Source organism: Procambarus clarkii, chromosome 69 (assembly GCF_040958095.1).
Source record: "Procambarus clarkii isolate CNS0578487 chromosome 69, FALCON_Pclarkii_2.0, whole genome shotgun sequence".
Lineage (NCBI taxonomy): Eukaryota > Metazoa > Arthropoda > Malacostraca > Decapoda > Cambaridae > Procambarus > Procambarus clarkii.
The window spans coordinates 11,230,992-11,252,592 of NC_091218.1; the positions used below are offsets into that span (position 1 = coordinate 11,230,992).

Below are 21,601 nucleotides of genomic sequence, written 5' to 3' on the forward strand. Positions count from 1 at the left end.
AAATTATGCTGTCTTTAAAAAACTTTTTTCTTAACCTCTAAATGTAAGATATTCTTAGTTACCTTCCCTTCTGATTATTCTAATTATTCTAATTATTCAGGGGAAAACGCCATGCCATTACGACTATATAGCACTTGGAAGGGGTCAGAATAAGAATTTTAGATGGAACTGGGGAAAGGAATGGTGCCCAACCACTTGGACAATCGGGGATTGAACGAGAAAAAATATTAAAATAAGATTTTCACTAAATATGCTTCTAAAATAGTCGTGTGTTTTATACTACCGTAAATGTGGCTAATTATTTATCTAGAGTGGTCGTTCTGTCTTATATTATTCCTCTTGTGCTACTTCTCTGTAATGGGATTTAGGTAACAAAATGTTCGTTACCTGTGAGGAAACGTGTTTGTAGTTATATATTTTAAGACGCCAATAGAGGCTGGGGAGCAATTACAATTATTACTTAACCTATAATAGGTTAAGTAATAATTGTAATTACGAAGCAATAAGATGCTTATCTTAACATACTAAGAAGGTTAGGTAAGGTCGGTGTTTTCTATGAAGCTTTTCAAGGTAAACTAGTATGTTTAGTATGTCACATATGCACGTATCTAATAAGTCAATATTGACTATACGAAAGTGCGAGAACGGGTTGGGGGAGCAGCGTGGTCGTCGTGCAAGATGAGGGCTAATAGCTCAAGTTATGCTGAGCTTCAATAATGACTTGTCAGTATCAGTATATGAAAGACAAACTTGCCAAAAACACTTGCATTGAATTACTGATTATCGAGAAGGCGAGGCTTCAGAGCTGAGCTCGATCCTGCAAGCACAACATCTACCGCCTCTAGTGTGTGTGAATAACAATGTGATTCAAACCCAACGATCACCACAACCCTAGAAACACAAACCGTAACTGTCTCTATTTTCCGTTTGTTACAACTTGTAATAAAGTTGTTACATCTTGGCTTAACGGGTTTATGACGTATTAGAACGTTGTTACAGCTTGCTATATTGGTTGTTATAACTGGTAAGGAAGTATTAAAACTTGTTCGAACGTTGTACCAACGTCGTAATTTCGGTGTGCGTTTGGCGGGAAGCCACGAGCAGATCTTGCAAGTCAACCAGATCAAAATCTTTCTCACACGTCCCACTTACCAAGTATATCCGGATTAGATTCCTTCATGGGGATGTGGGCGTTGTCTCCGTGGGCGTGGGAGTTCCTCCTGCGGCCCCGCACCGCCCACACGCCCACCAGCAGCAGCACCACCACCAGCAGAGCCCCACCAATCACCGCCAGCACCAGCATCAGCGGAGATGGCTCAGACCGAGATGGTAAACCTGATAAAACAAGTCAAAAAGATTTTGCAGTTTTCTTCGTAATTAAAACAACTGGCAATAGTTGTGTATATATTTAAGCCCCCATTAGCTTAAGAACATATTAAAGGTGGAGCTAGAATATAATAAAGGTAAAACAAGAACATTTAACGGAGGAACGAGAACAAAATTAAGGTAGAACGTGATAAAAATAATGGTAAAGCAGGAATATAATAAAGGAAGAACACGAACATAGTAAAGGTAGAACAAGAACATAAAGGTGGAACGAATATCGTAAAGGAAGAACAAGAACATAATAAAGGTAGAACAAGAACATAATAAAGGTAGAACAAGAACATAATAAATGAAGAACAAGAACATAATAAAGGTAGAACAAGAACATAATAAAGGGAGAACAAGAACATAATAAAGGAAGAACAAGAACATAATAAAGGTAGAACAAGAACATAATAAAGGAAGAACAAGAACATAATAAAGGTAGAACAAGAACATAATAAAGGTAGAACAAGAACATAATAAAGGACGAACAAGAACATAATAAAGGACGAACAAGAACATAATAAAGGAAGAACAAGAACATTGTTGGGGACAAGAAGGCACTAAAATTTATTGAAGTCCTCCCTTGGCTAATTACTGAACTTGCTCAGGATGCAGCCCACAACACCTCACTAACTCCTGGGAATCTGTTAACTGCTAGGTGAACAGATGCATTAGGTGTAAGGTCCTCCTAGGTTAACTACTGACCTTCACTATCATACAATCTAAGATTGTGATATTCCAAACTTTGCAAACTGTTTAATATATGTAAATAAAGCTGCCACGATTAAACAAAAAAAGATACACCGGTTTCGTAAATAGTTGAGGAACTCTGAACTCAATACCTTCGCGTATGCAGACGAGGAGTCACAATAACGTGGATGAAGCGTGTTGACCAGACCACACACATGAAAGTGAAGTGACGACGACGTTTCGGTCCGTCCTGGACCATTCTCAAGTCGACTGTGAATGTCCGCGTTCACAGATATTTCCATTGTTTGCGTATATTTATAAGTAATTATCAAAAGAAGGCACCAAGCCGGGAAGGCTATGTAGCAGTAAATGCTATTGCTATGTAGCTATGTAGCGGTAAACGCTACTGCTATGTAGCTATGTAGCAGTAAATGCTACTGCTATGTAGCTATGTAGCAGTAAATGCTACTGCTATGTAGCTATGTAGCAGTAAACGCTACTGCTATGTAGCTATGTAGCAGTAAATGCTACTGCTATGTAGCTATGTAGCAGTAAATGCTACTGCTATGTAGCTATGTAGCAGTAAACGCTACTGCTATGTAGCTATGTAGCAGTAAATGCTACTGCTATGTAGCTATGTAGCAGTAAATGCTACTGCTATGTAGCTATGTAGCAGTAAACGCTACTGCTATGTAGCTATGTAGCAGTAAACGCTACTGCTATGTAGCTATGTAGCAGTAAATGCTACTGCTATGTAGCTATGTAGCAGTAAACGCTACTGCTATGTAGCTATGTAGCAGTAAATGCTACTGCTATGTAGCTATGTAGCAGTAAATGCTACTGCTATGTAGCTATGTAGCAGTAAATGCTACTGCTATGTAGCTATGTAGCAGTAAATGCTACTGCTGTGTAGCTATGTAGCAGTTAATGCTACTGCTATGTAGCTATGTAGCAGTAAACGCTACTGCTGTGTAGCTATGTAGCAGTAAATGCTACTGCTGTGTAGCTATGTAGCAGTAAACGCTACTGCTGTGTAGCTATGTAGCAGTAAATGCTACTGCTGTGTAGCTATGTAGCAGTAAACGCTACTGCTATGTAGCTATGTAGCAGTTAATGCTACTGCTATGGAGCTATGTGGCAGTTAATGCTACTGCTATGTAGCTATGTAGCAGTTAATGCTACTGCTATGTAGCTATGTAGCAGTTAATGCTACTGCTATGTAGCTATGTGGCAGTAAACGCTACTGCTATGTAGCTATGTGGCAGTTAATGCTACTGCTATGTAGCTATGTAGCAGTTAATGCTACTGCTATGTAGCAGTTAATGCTACTGCTATGTAGCTATGTAGCAGTTAATGCTACTGCTATGTAGCTATGTGGCAGTAAACGCTACTGCTATGTAGCTATGTGGCAGTTAATGCTACTGCTATGTAGCTATGTGGCAGTTAATGCTACTGCTATGTAGCTATGTAGCAGTTAATGCTACTGCTATGTAGCTATGTAGCAGTTAATGCTACTGCTATGTAGCTATGTGGCAGTAAACGCTACTGCTATGTAGCTATGTGGCAGTTAATGCTACTGCTATGTAGCTATGTGGCAGTTAATGCTACTGCTATGTAGCTATGCAGCAGTAAATGCTACTGCTATGTAGCTATATAGCAGTAAACGCTACTGCTATGTAGCTATATAGCAGTAAACGCTACTGCTATGTAGCTATGTGGCAGTAAACGCTACTGCTATGTAGCTATGTGCCAGTTAATGCTACTGCTATGTAGCTATGCAGCAGTTAATGCTACTGCTATGTAGCAGTTAATGCTACTGCTATGTAGCTATGCAGCAGTTAATGCTACTGCTATGTAGCTATGTGGCAGTTAATGCTACTGCTATGTAGCAGTTAATGCTACTGCTATGTAGCTATGCAGCAGTAAACGCTACTGCTATGTAGCTATGCAGCAGTAAATGCTACTGCTATGTAGCTATATAGCAGTAAACGCTACTGCTATGTAGCTATGTGGCAGTAAACGCTACTGCTATGTAGCAGTAAATGCTACTGCTATGTAGCTATGTGGCAGTAAACGCTACTGCTATGCAGCAGTTAATGCTACTGCTATGTAGCTATGCAGCAGTTAACGCTACTGCTATGTAGCTATATAGCTCCTACTATGTATCACCACCGGGTATGTTAGTAAAATGCTCACTTATATGCATTTCCGCTTGTTTGAGGGTGTGGATGTAGAGGGTGACGGGTGGGGCGGCGCCCCTGGCGTTGTGGGCGATGACCTCTGCACGATAGTGGTGTCCGGGCTCCAGGAGCCTGACCAGGAACTCCGGCTGCGTCAGGGTAATGTTCACCACCAGCTCGTCGGCCCTCGGGGTGTTCTCCTTCCACACCTGCCGGAGGCCAGGGGTGGAGGTCTATGGGGCACCTCGTGGTGGTAATGATGGACCAACACCAAGTTTGTGTCCACACCAGATAAGGCACGAAACAGTGGCTAATAATTGGGTACGTTTAGTTTCAGGAAGGAACTGGGTAGATACAGGATAGACCTGGGTAAATACAAGATAGACCTGGGTAAATACAGGAGAGATCTGGGTAAATACAGGATAGATCTGGGTAAATACAGGATAGATCTGGGTAAATACAGGAGAGATCTGGGTAAATACAGGATAGATCTGGGTAAATACAGGATAGACCTGCGTAAATACAGGATAGAACTGGGTAAATACAGGATAGATCTGGGTAAATACAGGATAGACCTGGGTAAATACAGGATAGATCTGGGTAAATACAGGATAGACCTGGGTAAATACAGGATAGACCTGGGTAAATACAGGATAGACCTGGGGTAAATACAGGATAGACCTGGGTAAATACAGAATAGACCTGGGGGTAAATACAGGATAGACCTGGGTAAATACAGGATAGACCTGGGGTAAATACAGGATAGACCTGGATAAATACAGAATAGACCTGGGTAAATACAGAATAGACCTGGGGGTAAATACAGGATAGACCTGGGTAAATACAGGATAGACCTGGGGTAAATACAGGATAGACCTGGGGTAAATACAGAATAGACCTGGGGGTAAATACAGGAGAGACCTGGGTAAATACAGAATAGACCTGGGGGTAAATACAGGATAGACCTGGGTAAATACAGGATAGACCTGGGGTAAATACAGGATAGACCTGGGGTAAATACAGAATAGACCTGGGGATAAATACAGGAGAGACCTGGGTAAATACAGAATAGACCTGGGGGTAAATACAGGATAGACCTGGGTAAATACAGGATAGACCTGGGGGAAAATACAGAATAGACCTGGGTAAATACAGAATAGACCTGGGGGTAAATACAGGATAGACCTAGGTAAATACAGGATAGACCTGGGGTAAATACAGGATAGACCTGGGGTAAATACAGGATAGACCTGGGGGTAAATACAGAATAGACCTGGGTAAATACAGAATAGACCTGGGGGTAAATACAGAATAGACCTGGGTAAATACAGGATAGACCTGGGGTAAATACAGGATAGACCTGGGTAAATACAGAATAGACCTGGGGGTAAATACAGAATAGACCTGGGTAAATACAGGATAGACCTGGGGTAAATACAGGATAGACCTGGGGTAAATACAGAATAGACCTGGGGGTAAATACAGGAGAGACCTGGGTAAATATAGGAGAGACCTGGGTAAATATAGGAGAGACCTAGGTAAAAACATATTTAAAAACAGGGTTTCTAAAACTCTATTTTAAAAACTTTATTTTAACAGAAAACTCCTCACCCCTGAAGGATTCGAACCCAGACAGCCAGAAGCTCCATGCCCCCCTTGGCGTATCCAGTACTTTCACCACTAGACCACAACGACTGTTAAAAGAACTGGAAGTCGTCAGACCATTAACCCAATTCCCGACAGCACTCGGTGACCCCTTTGGGCTCAGATATTTCATCTCATCCCTTCTCATACTGGGCCCCACGTGGGTAACACGTCGCCTAGTGGTGATAGTACTGGACCCGTCAAGGTGGCATGGAGCTCCTGGCTGTCTGGGTTCGAATCCTTCAGGGGTGAAGAGTTTTCTGGGTGCCGTCTTGTATAGGCCTTCAAAAGGGCCTCAAAACATTTCATTTACAATTGAATTTCTGGTTTTTTTATGATTTGTTAAATCTCAAAACAGACACTCAACTATAGATTTTTTTTTATTATTTAATGTGCCAAATTTTGTGGCAATAATTAGTCTTTGTCCAAACAAAAGGTTAAGGCTGCTTGCTTGTGTTCTGTTGCTTGTGTTCTGTTGCTTGTGTTTTGTTGCTTGTGTTCTGTTGCTTGTGTTCTGTTGCTTGTGTTTTGTTGCTTGTGTTCTGTTGCTTGTGTTTTGTTGCTTGTGTTCTGTTGTTTGTGTTCTGTTGCTTGTGTTTTTTTGCTTGTGTTCTGTTGTTTGTGTTCTGTTGTTAGTGTTCTGTTGCTTGTGTTTTGTTGCTTGTGTTCTGTTGCTAGTGTTCTGTTGCTTGTGTTTTGTTGCTTGTGTTCTGTTGTTAGTGTTTTGTTGCTTGTGTTTTGTTGCTTGTGTTCTGTTGCTTGTGTTCTGTTGCTTGTGTTCTGTTGCTTGTGTTCTGTTGCCTGTGTTCTGTTGCCTGTGTTCTGTTGCCTGTGTTCTGTTGCTTGTGTTTTGTTGCTTGTGTTCTGTTGCTTGTGTTCTGTTGCCTGTGTTCTGTTGCTTGTGTTTTGTTGCTTGTGTTCTGTTGCTTGTGTTATGTTGCTTGTGTTCTGTTGCCTGTGTTCTGTTGCCTGTGTTCTGTTGCCTGTGTTCTGTTGCCTGTGTTCTGTTGCCTGTGTTCTGTTGCCTGTGTTCTGTTGCCTGTGTTCTGTTGCCTGTGTTCTGTTGCTTGTGTTTTGTTGCTTGTGTTCTGTTGCTTGTGTTATGTTGCTTGTGTTCTGTTGCTTGTGTTCTGTTGCTTGTGTTCTGTTGCTTGTGTTCTGTTGCTTGTGTTCTGTTGCCTGTGTTCTGTTGCTTGTGTTTTGTTGCTTGTGTTCTGTTGCTTGTGTTATGTTGCTTGTGTTCTGTTGCCTGTGTTCTGTTGCCTGTGTTCTGTTGCCTGTGTTCTGTTGCTTGTGTTCTGTTGCTTGTGTTCTGTTGCTTGTGTTCTGTTGCTTGTGTTCTGTTGCTTGTGTTTTGTTGCTAGTGTTCTGTTGCTTGTGTTCTGTTGCTAGTGTTTTGTTGCTTGTGTTCTGTTGTTTGTGTTCTGTTGCTAGTGTTCTGTTGCTAGTGTTTTGTTGCTTGTGTTCTGTTGCTAGTGTTCTGTTGCTTGTGTTCTGTTGCTTGTGTTCTGTTGCTTGTGTTCTGTTGCTTGTGTTATGTTGCTTGTGTTCTGTTGCTTGTGTTCTGTTGCTTGTGTTCTGTTGCTTGTGTTTTGTTGCTTGTGTTCTGTTGCTTGTGTTCTGTTGCTTGTGTTTTGTTGCTTGTGTTCTGTTGCTTGTGTTCTGTTGCTAGTGTTCTGTTGCTTGTGTTTTGTTGCTAGTGTTCTGTTGCTTGTGTTCTGTTGCTAGTGTTCTGTTGCTTGTGTTCTGTTGCTAGTGTTCTGTTGCTAGTGTTCTGTTGCTTGTGTTTTGTTGCTTGTGTTTTGTTGCTTGTGTTCTGTTGCTTGTGTTCTGTTGCTTGTGTTCTGTTGCTTGTGTTTTGTTGCTAGTGTTCTGTTGCTTGTGTTCTGTTGCTTGTGTTCTGTTGCTTGTGTTTTGTTGCTAGTGTTCTGTTGCTTGTGTTCTGTTGTTAGTGTTTTGTTGCTTGTGTTCCGTTGCTTGTGTTCTGTTGCTTGTGTTCTGCTGCTTGTGTTCTGTTGCTTGTGTTCTGTTGCTTGTGTTTTGTTGCTTGTGTTCTGTTGCTTGTGTTCTGTTGCTTGTGTTCTGTTGCTTGTGTTTTGTTGCTAGTGTTCTGTTGCTTGTGTTCTGTTGCTAGTGTTCTGTTGCTTGTGTTTTGTTGCTTGTGTTCTGTTGCTTGTGTTTTGTTGCTAGTGTTCTGTTGCTTGTGTTCTGTTGCTAGTGTTCTGTTGCTTGTGTTCTGTTGCCTGTGTTCTGTTGCCTGTGTTCTGTTGCCTGTGTTCTGTTGCTTGTGTTTTGTTGCTTGTGTTCTGTTGCTTGTGTTTTGTTGCTAGTGTTCTGTTGCTTGTGTTCTGTTGCCTGTGTTCTGTTGCCTGTGTTCTGTTGCCTGTGTTCTGTTGCTTGTGTTTTGTTGCTTGTGTTCTGTTGCTTGTGTTCTGTTGCTTGTGTTCTGTTGTTTGTGTTCTGTTGCTAGTGTTCTGTTGCTTGTGTTTTGTTGCTAGTGTTTTGTTGCTTGTGTTCTGTTGCTTGTGTTCTGTTGCTTGTGTTTTGTTGCTTGTGTTATGTTGCTTGTGTTCTGTTGCTTGTGTTATGTTGCTTGTGTTCTGTTGCTTGTGTTCTGTTGCTTGTGTTTTGTTGCTTGTGTTCTGTTGCTTGTGTTCTGTTGCTAGTGTTCTGTTGCTTGTGTTTTGTTGCTAGTGTTCTGTTGCTTGTGTTCTGTTGCTAGTGTTCTGTTGCTTGTGTTCTGTTGCTAGTGTTCTGTTGCTAGTGTTCTGTTGCTTGTGTTCTGTTGCTTGTGTTTTGTTGCTTGTGTTCTGTTGCTTGTGTTTTGTTGCTAGTGTTCTGTTGCTTGTGTTCTGTTGTTAGTGTTTTGTTGCTTGTGTTCCGTTGCTTGTGTTCTGTTGCTTGTGTTCTGTTGCTTGTGTTCTGTTGCTTGTGTTCTGTTGCTTGTGTTTTGTTGCTTGTGTTCTGTTGCTTGTGTTTTGTTGCTAGTGTTCTGTTGCTTGTGTTCTGTTGCTTGTGTTCTGTTGCTTGTGTTTTGTTGCTAGTGTTCTGTTGCTTGTGTTCTGTTGTTAGTGTTTTGTTGCTTGTGTTCCGTTGCTTGTGTTCTGTTGCTTGTGTTCTGTTGCTTGTGTTCTGTTGCTTGTGTTCTGTTGCTTGTGTTTTGTTGCTTGTGTTCTGTTGCTTGTGTTTTGTTGCTAGTGTTCTGTTGCTTGTGTTCTGTTGCTTGTGTTCTGTTGCTAGTGTTCTGTTGCTTGTGTTTTGTTGCTTGTGTTCTGTTGCTTGTGTTTTGTTGCTAGTGTTCTGTTGCTTGTGTTCTGTTGCTTGTGTTCTGTTGCTAGTGTTTTGTTGCTTGTGTTCTGTTGCTTGTGTTCTGTTGCTAGTGTTCTGTTGCTTGTGTTCTGTTGCTTGTGTTTTGTTGCTAGTGTTCTGTTGCTTGTGTTCTGTTGCCTGTGTTCTGTTGCTTGTGTTCTGTTGCTTGTGTTCTGTTGCTTGTGTTTTGTTGCTTGTGTTCTGTTGCTTGTGTTCTGTTGCTAGTGTTCTGTTGCTTGTGTTCTGTTGCTTGTGTTTTGTTGCTAGTGTTCTGTTGCTTGTGTTCTGTTGCTAGTGTTCTGTTGCTAGTGTTCTGTTGCTAGTGTTCTGTTGCTTGTGTTTTGTTGCTTGTGTTCTGTTGCTTGTGTTTTGTTGCTAGTGTTCTGTTGCTTGTGTTTTGTTGCTAGTGTTCTGTTGCTTGTGTTCTGTTGCTAGTGTTCTGTTGCTAGTGTTCTGTTGCTTGTGTTTTGTTGCTAGTGTTCTGTTGCTTGTGTTCTGTTGCTAGTGTTTTGTTGCTTGTGTTCTGTTGCTTGTGTTTTGTTGCTAGTGTTCTGTTGCTTGTGTTTTGTTGCTAGTGTTCTGTTGCTTGTGTTCTGTTGCTAGTGTTCTGTTGCTAGTGTTCTGTTGCTTGTGTTTTGTTGCTAGTGTTCTGTTGCTTGTGTTCTGTTGCTAGTGTTTTGTTGCTTGTGTTCTGTTGCTTGTGTTCTGTTGCTAGTTTTCTGTTGCTAGTGTTTTGTTGCTTGTGTTCTGTTGCTTGTGTTCTGTTGCTTGTGTTCTGTTGCTTGTGTTCTGTTGCTTGTGTTCTGTTGCTTGTGTTTTGTTGCTAGTGTTCTGTTGCTAGTGTTCTGTTGCTTGTGTTCTGTTGCTTGTGTTTTGTTGCTAGTGTTCTGTTGCTTGTGTTCTGTTGCTTGTGTTTTGTTGCTTGTGTTCTGTTGCTTGTGTTCTGTTGCTTGTGTTTTGTTGCTTGTGTTTTGTTGCTTGTGTTCTGTTGCTTGTGTTCTGTTGCTTGTGTTCTGTTGCTTGTGTTCTGTTGCTAGTGTTCTGTTGCTTGTGTTCTGTTGCTTGTGTTTTGTTGCTAGTGTTTTGTTGCTTGTGTTTTGTTGCTTGTGTTCTGTTGCTTGTGTTTTGTTGCTTGTGTTCTGTTGCTAGTGTTCTGTTGCTAGTGTTCTGTTGCCTGTGTTCTGTTGCCAGTGTTCTGTTGCCTGTGTTTTGTTGCCTGTGTTCTGTTGCTTGTGTTCTGTTGCTAGTGTTATGTTGCTTGTGTTCTGTTGCCTGTGTTCTGTTGCTTGTGTTCTGTTGCCTGTGTTCTGTTGCTAGTGTTCTGTTGCTAGTGTTCTGTTGCTAGTTTTCTGTTGTTTGTGTTCTGTTGTTTGTGTTCTGTTGCTAGTGTTCTGTTGCTAGTGTTTTGTTGCTTGTGTTCTGTTGCTTGTGTTCTGTTGCTTGTGTTCTGTTGCTTGTGTTCTGTTGCTTGTGTTCTGTTGCTTGTGTTCTGTTGCTAGTGTTCTGTTGCTAGTGTTCTGTTGCTAGTGTTCTGTTGCCTGTGTTCTGTTGCCAGTGTTCTGTTGCCTGTGTTTTGTTGCCTGTGTTCTGTTGCTTGTGTTCTGTTGCTAGTGTTATGTTGCTTGTGTTCTGTTGCCTGTGTTCTGTTGCTTGTGTTCTGTTGCCTGTGTTCTGTTGCTAGTGTTCTGTTGCCTGTGTTCTGTTGCTAGTGTTCTGTTGCCTGTGTTCTGTTGCTTGTGTTCTGTTGCTAGTGTTCTGTTGCTTGTGTTCTGTTGCTAGTGTTCTGTTGCTTGTGTTCCGTTGCTTGTGTTCTGTTGCTTGTGTTCCGTTGCTTGTGTTCTGTTGCTTGTGTTCTGTTGCTTGTGTTCTGTTGCTTGTGTTCTGTTGCTTGTGTTCTGTTGCTTGTGTTCTGTTGCTTGTGTTCTGTTGCTAGTGTTCTGTTGCTTGTGTTCTGTTGCTTGTGTTCGGTTGCTTGTGTTCTGTTGCTTGTGTTCTGTTGCTTGTGTTCTGTTGCTAGTGTTCTGTTGCTTGTGTTTGGTTGCTTGTGTTCTGTTGCCAGTGTTCTGTTGCTTGTGTTCTGTTGCCAGTGTTCTGTTGCTCGTGTTTTGTTGCTTGTGTTCTGTTGCTTGTGTTCCGTTGCTTGTGTTCTGTTGCTTGTGTTCTGTTGCTTGTGTTCCGTTGCTTGTGTTCTGTTGTCTGTGTTCTGTTGCTTGTGTTCTGTTGTTTGTGTTTTGTAAAACCTAGTGAGCTGAATTGCCTTTTATGTATTAATTGAAGAGAGAGATGTATTATTTGTCTTAGTTGGTAATGTATAGTATACACCTTTTGTTGTATTTCCACACACTTGTGCTGAGCTTCAGTATACAGAGTGTATACTTGGGTGAGGTTAGGTTAGGTTAGGTTAGGTTAGGTTAGGTTAGGTTAGGATAGGTTAGGTTAGGTGAGGTTAGGTTAGGTTAGGTTAGGTTAGGTTAGGTTAGGTGAGGTTAGGTTAGGTTAGGTTAGGTTAGGTTAGGTTAGGTGAGGTTAGGTTAGGTTAGGTTAGGTTAGGTTAGGTTAGGTTAGGTTAGGTTAGGTTAGGTGAGGTTAGGTTAGGTTAGGTTAGGTTAGGTTAGGTTAGGTTAGGTGAGGTTAGGTTAGGTTAGGTTAGGTTAGGTTAGGTTAGGTGAGGTTAGGTTAGGTGAGGTTAGGGTGTATTTTGTTGGTGTTCTGTTGTAGTGTTGGAGCTCCGGGATGTTGTGGAGTCTCTACTGTTTGGTTCCTTCATGTTTCTGCATTTTTTGTTTTGATTCTGTGTTATTTTGTTCTAATTTTTATGGTCCATAAGCATTCTTACCACCTGTATCTCCACTACCACTTCTACCTGTATCACCACTACTACTACTACCACCTGTATCACCACTACTACTACCACCTGTATCACCACTACCACTACTACCTGTATCACCACTACCTCTACTATCTGTATTACCACTACCACTACTCCCTGTATCACCACTACCACTACCACCTGTATCACCACTACCACTACTACCTGTATCACCACTACCACTACTGCCTGTATCACCACTACCACTATTACCTGTATCACCACTACCACTACCACCTGTATCACCACTACCACTACTACCTGTATCACCACTACCACTACTACCTGTATCACCACTACCACCTGTATCACCACTACCACTACTACCTGTATCACCACTACCACTACTACCTCTATCACCACTACCACTACCACCTGTATCACCACTACCACTACTGCCTGTATCACCACTACCACTACTGCCTGTATCACCACTACCACTACTACCTGTATCACCACTACCACTACTACCTGTATCACCACTACCACTACTACCTGTATCACCACTACCACTACTGCCTGTATCACCACTACCACTACCACCTGTATCACCACTACCACTACCACCTGTATCACCACTACCACTACTGCCTGTATCACCACTACCACTACTACCTGTATCACCACTACCACTACCACCTGTATCACCACTACCACTACTACCTGTATCACCACTACCACTACCACCTGTATCACCACTACCACTACTGCCTGTATCACCACTACCACTACCACCTGTATCACTACTACCACTACTACCTGTATCACCACTACCACTACTACCTGTATCACCACTACCACTACTACCTGTATCACCACTACCACTACCACCTGTATCACTACTACCACTACTACCTGTATCACCACTACCACTACCACCTGTATCACCACTACCACTACTGCCTGTATCACCACTACCACTACCACCTGTATCACTACTACCACTACTACCTGTATCACCACTACCACTACTACCTGTATCACCACTACCACTACTACCTGTATCACCACTACCACTACCACCTGTATCACCACTACCACTACTACCTGTATCACCACTACCACTACCACCTGTATCACTACTACCACTACTACCTGTATCACCACTACCACTACTACCTGTATCACCACTACCACTACTACCTGTATCACCACTACCACTACCACCTGTATCACCACTACCACTACTACCTGTATCACCACTACCACTACTACCTGTATCACCACTACCACTACTACCTGTATCACCACTACCACTTCTATATGTATCACCACTACCACTACTACCTGTATCACCACTACCACTTCTATCTGTATCACCACTACCACTACCACCTGTATCACTACTACCACTACTACCTGTATCACCACTACCACTACTACCTGTATCACCACTACCACTTCTATCTGTATCACCACTACCACTACCACCTGTATCACCACTACCACTTCTATCTGTATCACCACTACCACTACCACCTGTATCACCACTACCACTACCACCTGTATCACCACTACCACTACCACATGTATCACCACTACCACTACCACCTGTATCACCACTACCACTTCTATCTGTATCACCACTACCACTACTACCTGTATCACCACTACCACTACTACCTGTATCACCACTACCACTACCACCTGTATCACCACTACCACTTCTATCTGTATCACCACTACCACTACCACCTGTATCACCACTACCACTACCACCTGTATCACCACTACCACTACTACCTGTATCACCACTACCACTACCACCTGTATCACCACTACCACTACTGCTTGTATCACCACTACCACTACCACCTGTATCACCACTACCACTACTACCTGTATCACCACTACCACTACCACCTGTATCACCACTACCACTACTACCTGTATCACCACTACCACTACTGCCTGTATCACCACTACCACTACCACCTGTATCACCACTACCACTACCACATGTATCACCACTACCACTACCACCTGTATCACCACTACCACTTCTATCTGTATCACCACTACCACTACTACCTGTATCACCACTACCACTACCACCTGTATCACCACTACCACTACCACCTGTATCACCACTACCACTACTACCTGTATCACCACTACCACTACTACCTGTATCACCACTACCACTACTGCCTGTATCACCACTACCACTACTACCTGTATCACCACTACCACTACCACCTGTATCACCACTACCACTACTACCTGTATCACCACTACCACTACTACCTGTATCACCACTACCACTACTGCCTGTATCACCACTACCACTACTACCTGTATCACCACTACCACTACCACCTGTATCACCACTACCACTACTACCTGTATCACCACTACCACTACTACCTGTATCACCACTACCACTACCACCTGTATCACCACTACCACTATTACCACTACCATATGTATCACCACTACCATTACCACCTGTATCACCACTACCACCACCTGTATCACCACTACCTCCACCTGTATCACCACTACCACTACCTGTATCACCACTACCATTACCACCTGTATCACCACTACCATTACCACCTGTATCACCACTACCATTACCACCTGTATCACCACTACCACCACCTGTATCACCACTACCTCCACCTGTATCACCACTACCACTACTGCCTGTATCACCACTACCACTACTACCTGTATCAACACTACCACTACCACCTGTATCACCACTACCACCACCTGTATCACCACTACCACCACCTGTATCACCACTACCTCCACCACTACTACAACCACCACCACAATATTCATATTTAATTTAAATAAAGAACATAAAGTTTCACAAATATTAATACAGGTGACAGGAAGACAAAGCCAGAGTTAATACAACAAACATAAAATAAAATATATACAGTTGTATAATATTTTCTGCACTACTGTATTGTGTAGCCTGATATACTGTATTGTGTAGCCTGATATACTGTATTGTGTAGCCTGATATACTGTATTGTGTAGCCTGATATACTGTATTGTGTAGCCTGATACACTGTATTGTGTAGCCTGATATACTGTATTGTGTAGCCTGATATACTGTATTGTGTAGCCTGATATACTGTATTGTGTAGCCTGATATACTGTATTGTGTAGCCTGATACACTGTATTGTGGAGCCTGATACACTGTATTGTGTAGCCTGATACACTGTATTGTGGAGCCTGATACACTGTATTGTGTAGCCTGATACACTGTATTGTGTAGCCTGATATACTGTATTGTGTAGCCTGATACACTGTATTGTGTAGCCTGATATACTGTATTGTGTAGCCCGATATACTGTGTTGTGTACCCTGATATACTGTATTGTGTAGCCTGATACACTGTATTGTGTAGCCTGATATACTGTATTGTGTAGCCTGATATACTGTATTGTGTAGCCTGATATACTGTATTGTGTAGCCTGATACACTGTATTGTGTAGCCTGATACACTGTATTGTGTAGCCTGATATACTGTATTGTGTAGCCTGATACTGTATTGTGTAGCCTGATATACTGTATTGCGTAGCCTGCTATACTATATTGTGTAGCCTGATATACTGTATTGTGTAGCCTGATACACTGTATTGTGTAGCCTGATATACTGTATTGTGTAGCCTGATACACTGTATTGTGTAGCCTGATACACTGTATTGTGTAGCCTGATACACTGTATTGTGTAGCCTGATACACTGTATTGTGTAGCCTGATACACTGTATTGTGTAGCCTGATATACTGTATTGTGTAGCCTGATACACTGTATTGTGTAGCCTGATACACTGTATTGTGTAGCCTGATACACTGTATTGTGTAGCCTGATACACTGTATTGTGTAGCCTGATTCACTGTATTGTGTAGCCTGATACACTGTATTGTGTAGCCTGATACACTGTATTGTGTAGCCTGATACACTGTATTGTGTAGCCTGATACACTGTATTGTGTAGCCTGATACACTGTATTGTGTAGCCTGATACACTGTATTGTGTAGCCTGATACACTGTATTGTGTAGCCTGATACACTGTATTGTGTAGCCTGATACACTGTATTGTGTAGCCTGATACACTGTATTGTGTAGCCTGATACACTGTATTGTGTAGCCTGATACACTGTATTGTGTAGCCTGATACACTGTATTGTGTAGCCTGATACACTGTATTGTGTAGCCTGATACACTGTATTGTGTAGCCTGATACACTGTATTGTGTAGCCTGATACACTGTATTGTGTAGCCTGATACACTGTATTGTGTAGCCTGATACACTGTATTGTGTAGCCTGATACACTGTATTGTGTAGCCTGATACACTGTATTGTGTAGCCTGCTACACTGTATTGTGTAGCCTGATACACTGTATTGTGTAGCCTGATACACTGTATTGTGTAGCCTGATACACTGTATTGTGTAGCCTGATACACTGTATTGTGTAGCCTGATACACGTACGTAACACGAACATTACACAAATACAACATGTTCACTCTTCGAAGTATTCGCGTCCTCCTTAGCTAATGATGAATAAGAAGTGTTTAATATATGAATCATAAGAATTAAGGGACTACGGATGGGCCTACTGGCCGGTCATGCGCCAGCTCCTATTTATAACTCCTTCATACACATGTCTAACCTACGCTTGAAACAATGCAACATTTCACACATAAATGACAATAACGTGATGTATCAATGAACAAATCCACAAGGGCCGTGACGAGGATTCGAACCTACGTCCGAGAGGATCCCAGACGCTGCCTTAATCGACTGAGCTACGACATGGTTAAAAGAGTTGTTGTAACCAGAAGTTCTACTTCCCCTTACTTGGATCCTGCAGCCTCTCCGAGACACAAACCAGGGTTTTACACAACTCCCCCCATGCACTCGAGCTATATCAATAGGCCGTTCTCCCTCTTCGCCCTTACTTCATTACACACAGAAATTACAATAACGTGTAAAACCCTGGTTTGTGTCTCGGAGAGGCTACAGGATCCAAGTAAGGGGAAGTAGAACTTCTGGTTGCAACTCTTTTGACCATGTCGTATCTCAGTCGATTAAGGCAGCGTCTGGGATGATCTCGGACGCAGGTTCGAATCCTTGTCACCGCCCTTGAGGATTTGTTTAATGCAACATTTCTATGAATGTTAGGCGGTAATGTTTGGTGTAATATTGGTTGTTGTGGGCCTGCGGGCCGCTCCAAGCAACAGCCTGGTGGACCAAACTCTCACAAGTCAAGCCTGGCCTCGGGCCGGGCTTGAGGAGTAGAAGAACTCCCAGAACCCCATCAAGCAGGTATCAACCAGGTGTTGAGTTGGGGTGAGGGAGACACCTACCTGAAGGAGGAAGAGCTGAGGTAAGCCACCGTTGAAGCCTGGAGTACAGAGGACGGTGCTGGAGTGGGAGGTGATGTTGTCTATTGAACACCCCGTCACCTCCTCCGGGGCACCTGACGGGGTCATTAAGCAAGGAAGGAATTATCAGGAGGAAAGCGCCAAGCCATTACCACTATATACCACTTGACAGGGTGATTAAGCAAGTCAAAACGATATTAAAAGCATCTTTTAATTAAGGATTTCATTGCACTTTCGCCTTATATCGTGTGTGTGTTATGGTGCTCTTCAAGGAATGCTATTCACGTGACAGTATTTTTTTATTCAGATGAATTATGTAGCGTCTCGCTCTTACAGGGGCCTCGTAGCCTGGTGGATAGCGCGCAGGACTCGTAATTCTGTGGCGCGGGTTCGATTCCCGCACGAGGCAGAAACAAATGGGCAAAGTTTCTTTCACCCTGAATGCCCCTGTTACCTAGCAGTAAATAGGTACCTGGGAGTTAGTCAGCTGTCACGGGCTGCTTCCTGGGGGTGGAGGCCTGGTCGAGGACCGGGCCGCGGGGACGCTAAAGCCCCGAAATCATCTCAAGATAACCTCAAGATACAGTAAACAAACTTTATTTCTCCAGAACTTTACTAGTTTGAGAGAAATATTTTGGCACGATCTTGGCGGTAAAAATATATAAAAACTATATATATATATATATATATATATATATATATATATATATATATATATATATATATATATATATATATATATATATATATATATATATATATATATATATATATATATATAACTATATAAAAATATATAACATTTTCTGTTGGTTGGGCGGTCACACACATGATGGACGGACTACCCAAGTGGGAGACCTGAGGGGAACACACCACTGAGCACGGTGAGGGGACCTGACGGAGGGGAAACAGAGGGTCACAGTGAAGGAAGTATAGCGTCCAACTGGTGAGATGTGGCACTTGAGAGTCCTTAAGGCTCGGTTCTGAAAACATTTTAATTATTTAATTATTTGTGAAGGGAAGGGAAGGGGTCAGGATAAGGATTTAGGATGGGACGGAGGGAAGGAATGGTGTCCAGCAATTTGGACCGTCGGGGATTGAACGCCGACCTGCATGACGCGAGACCGGCCAGTGGTTGGTTTTACAACTATATAGCACTGGGAAGGGGTCAGGATAAGGATTTAGGATGTGACGGGGGAAAGGAATGGTGTCCAACAATTTGGACCGTCGGGGATGGAACGCCGACTTGCATGACGCGAGACCGGCCCACGTGGTTGGTTTTATTGTGAATAATCCGAACGAGTAAACACATTTAATTACAGGATGACCATGGCCAACTTTAGGTGGGGGTTTACAGATGGCTATAAGAGCTCAACGACAACAAGTGCAAAGTAACGAAGATGGAGGAAATGGCGTAGACTCCCTCTGGTCTCCTAAGTGGGAAGCACCTACGTAAACACCGAGAAATAAATTCGTTTATGAGAGGATATAATTCTCGTATTTCCACCACAGTCACAATGCCAGCATATGGAAAGTTGGAACACACTTTGATCTTTAAATACGTGCATAATAAGGACTTTTTAAAGACCATTTATCCAACGCCCAAGGGAGCCGGTCGGCCGAGCGGACAGCACGCTGGACTTGTAATCCTGTGGTCCTGGGTTCAATCCCAGGCGCCGGCGAGAAACACTGGGCAGAGTTTCTTTCACCCTTTGCCCCTGTTACCTAGCAGCAAAAATGGGTACCTGGGTGTTAGTCAGCTGTCACGGGCTGCTTCCTGGGGGTGGAGGCCTGGTCGGGGACCGGGCCGCGGGTCACTAAAACCCCAAAATCATCTCAAGATAACGTATTTATGGCCAGTACCAGGATACACAGCACCGGCACGGACTCCCGAAACATGAAACTTATCTGGAAAACTTGAAAACTTTGTAACAAGGTTAGTGTCTGAATTAAGACGACTTAGCTACGTGGCCAGGAGCTCAATCTCTGAACCCAGAAGTTGAAGAAATGTAGAGGCATTCGAACCCGGTACAGGTGGTCAACAAGTTGAATACAGTGCCAGCTGTCGTGAGAGCCACCACCTCCCACCCCAACCTGGCACGTGTAGAGTACAAGGGTGAGGGCTTACAACACCTTTAAGGTCAACAGGTCAACTACTAGGTCAACACCTTTAACTAGGCACACAGTCCTATCCCTGGAAACACAAACCGAAACTGTCTCTATTTTCCGCTAGTTACAACTTGTAATAAAGTTGTTACATCTTGGCTTAACGTGTTTATGACGTATTAGAACGTTGTTACAACTTGCTATATTGGTTGTTAAAACTGGTTAGGAGGTGTTAAATCTTGTTCGAACGTTGTACCAACGTCGTAGTTTCGGTGTGTGTTTGGCGGGATGTGTTGCCCAGTATGGCACCAACAGATGGCGCTACATCCTATGTCACACAACCCCTCCCCCCCCCCACTTGGCCAAATCTGGTAAAACGACGTTGAATCAACGTTTATCCAACATGGATTTAACATTACAGTAACGTTAATCCAACATTGATTTAACATTACAGCAACGTTAATCTATCACTGATTTAACATTACAGCAACGTTAATCCCACATTCATTTAACATTACAGCAACATTAACCCAACATTCATTTAACATTACAGCAACGTTAATCCCACATTCATTTAACATTACAGCAACGTTAATCCAACATCGATTTAACATTACAGCAACGTTAATCCAACATTGATTCAACATTACAGCAACATTAACCCAACATTCATTTAACATTACAGCAACGTTAATCCAACATTCATATAACATTACAGCAACGTTAATCCAACACTGATTTAACATTACAGCAACGTTGATCCTACGTCGGTTTAACGTTACTTGAACATAATTCCCAGTGGGCACAATATCCCAGAGGACGTCAAGGTGGTGCCACGTGCACCATGATATGGTACACACTGGGGACGACCTCGGGGGGGGGGGGGACGTACCTGCCGAGATAACGGTGAAGGAGCACGGCGTCTTCTGCACCCCGACGGTGTTGGAGGCGTAGCACAGGAGGGTACCGTAGTCCCTCTCTGACATGGGAGTGTAGAAGAGTACGCTCTGTAACCCTTCAGTCTTGTACCTGCGAGTGAGCACAGCGCTCAGTATATGTGGTACGTGGTACATCATGTGTTGTATATATGGTACACCAAGTGTTGCATATATGGTACACCAAGTGTTGTATATATGGTACACCAAGTGTATATATGGTACACCAAGTGTTGCATATATGGTACACCAAGTGTAGTATATATGGTCCACCAAGTGTAGTATATATGGTACACCAAGTGTTGTATATATGGTACACCAAGTGTTGCATATATGGTACACCAAGTGTTGCATATATGGTACACCAAGTGTAGCATATATGGTACACCAAGTGTTGTATATATGGTACACCAAGTGTTGCATATATGGTACACCAAGTGTTGTATATATGGTACACCAAGTGTTGCATATATGGTACACCAAGTGTAGTATATATGGTACACCAAGTGTAGCATATATGGTACACCAAGTGTTGCATATATGGTACACCAAGTGTTGCATATATGGTACACCAAGTGTTGCATATATGGTACACCAAGTGTTGCATATATGGTACACCAAGTGTAGCATATATGGTACACCAAGTGTTGCATATATGGTCCCTTCACATCCTTCCTGCTCTTTCACTGCTCATTTTGTACTTTTTTCTTTCCATGTGTCTCTTTCTACCTCTTTTTTGCCCTCTCTTCTAACTCTTTCTTTCTCGCTCTCTTTTCCACCCGCTCTTCCTCCTCCCACACTCTTCCAGCTCCTTATTTACGACCAGACTCATCCAGCTCACTTCTTTACGACCAGACTCATCCAGCCCTCTTCATTATGACCCGAATCATCCAGCTCCTTATTTACATCCAGAATCATCAGGCCCCCTTTTGACCAGAATCATCCAGCCCCCTTCTTTACGACCAGAATCATCCAGCCTCCTTCTTTACGACCAGAATCATCCAGCCCCCTTTTGACCAGAATCATTCAGCCCCCTTTTGCCCAGAATCATCCAGCCCCCTTCTTTATGACCAGAATCATCCAGCTCCCTTCTTTACGACCAGAATCATCCAGCTCCCTTCTTTACGACCAGAATCATCCAGC

At 42.8% G+C, this 21,601-nt stretch overlaps 1 protein-coding gene across 1 annotated transcript in view; it reads right to left on the reverse strand.

Moving 5' to 3' along the window:
• LOC123751813 (nephrin) overlaps positions 1–21,601 on the reverse strand; it is a 222,638-nt gene that overhangs the window by 10,723 nt on the left and 190,314 nt on the right. The window contains exons 11-14 of the mRNA XM_069311033.1: positions 20,416–20,552; positions 17,400–17,512; positions 4,258–4,450; positions 1,153–1,335 (exon numbers count right to left, since the gene is read on the reverse strand). Of these exons, the coding sequence (XP_069167134.1) occupies positions 1,153–1,335; positions 4,258–4,450; positions 17,400–17,512; positions 20,416–20,552 (626 nt within the window). The remainder of the gene's footprint in view (positions 1–1,152; positions 1,336–4,257; positions 4,451–17,399; positions 17,513–20,415; positions 20,553–21,601) is intronic.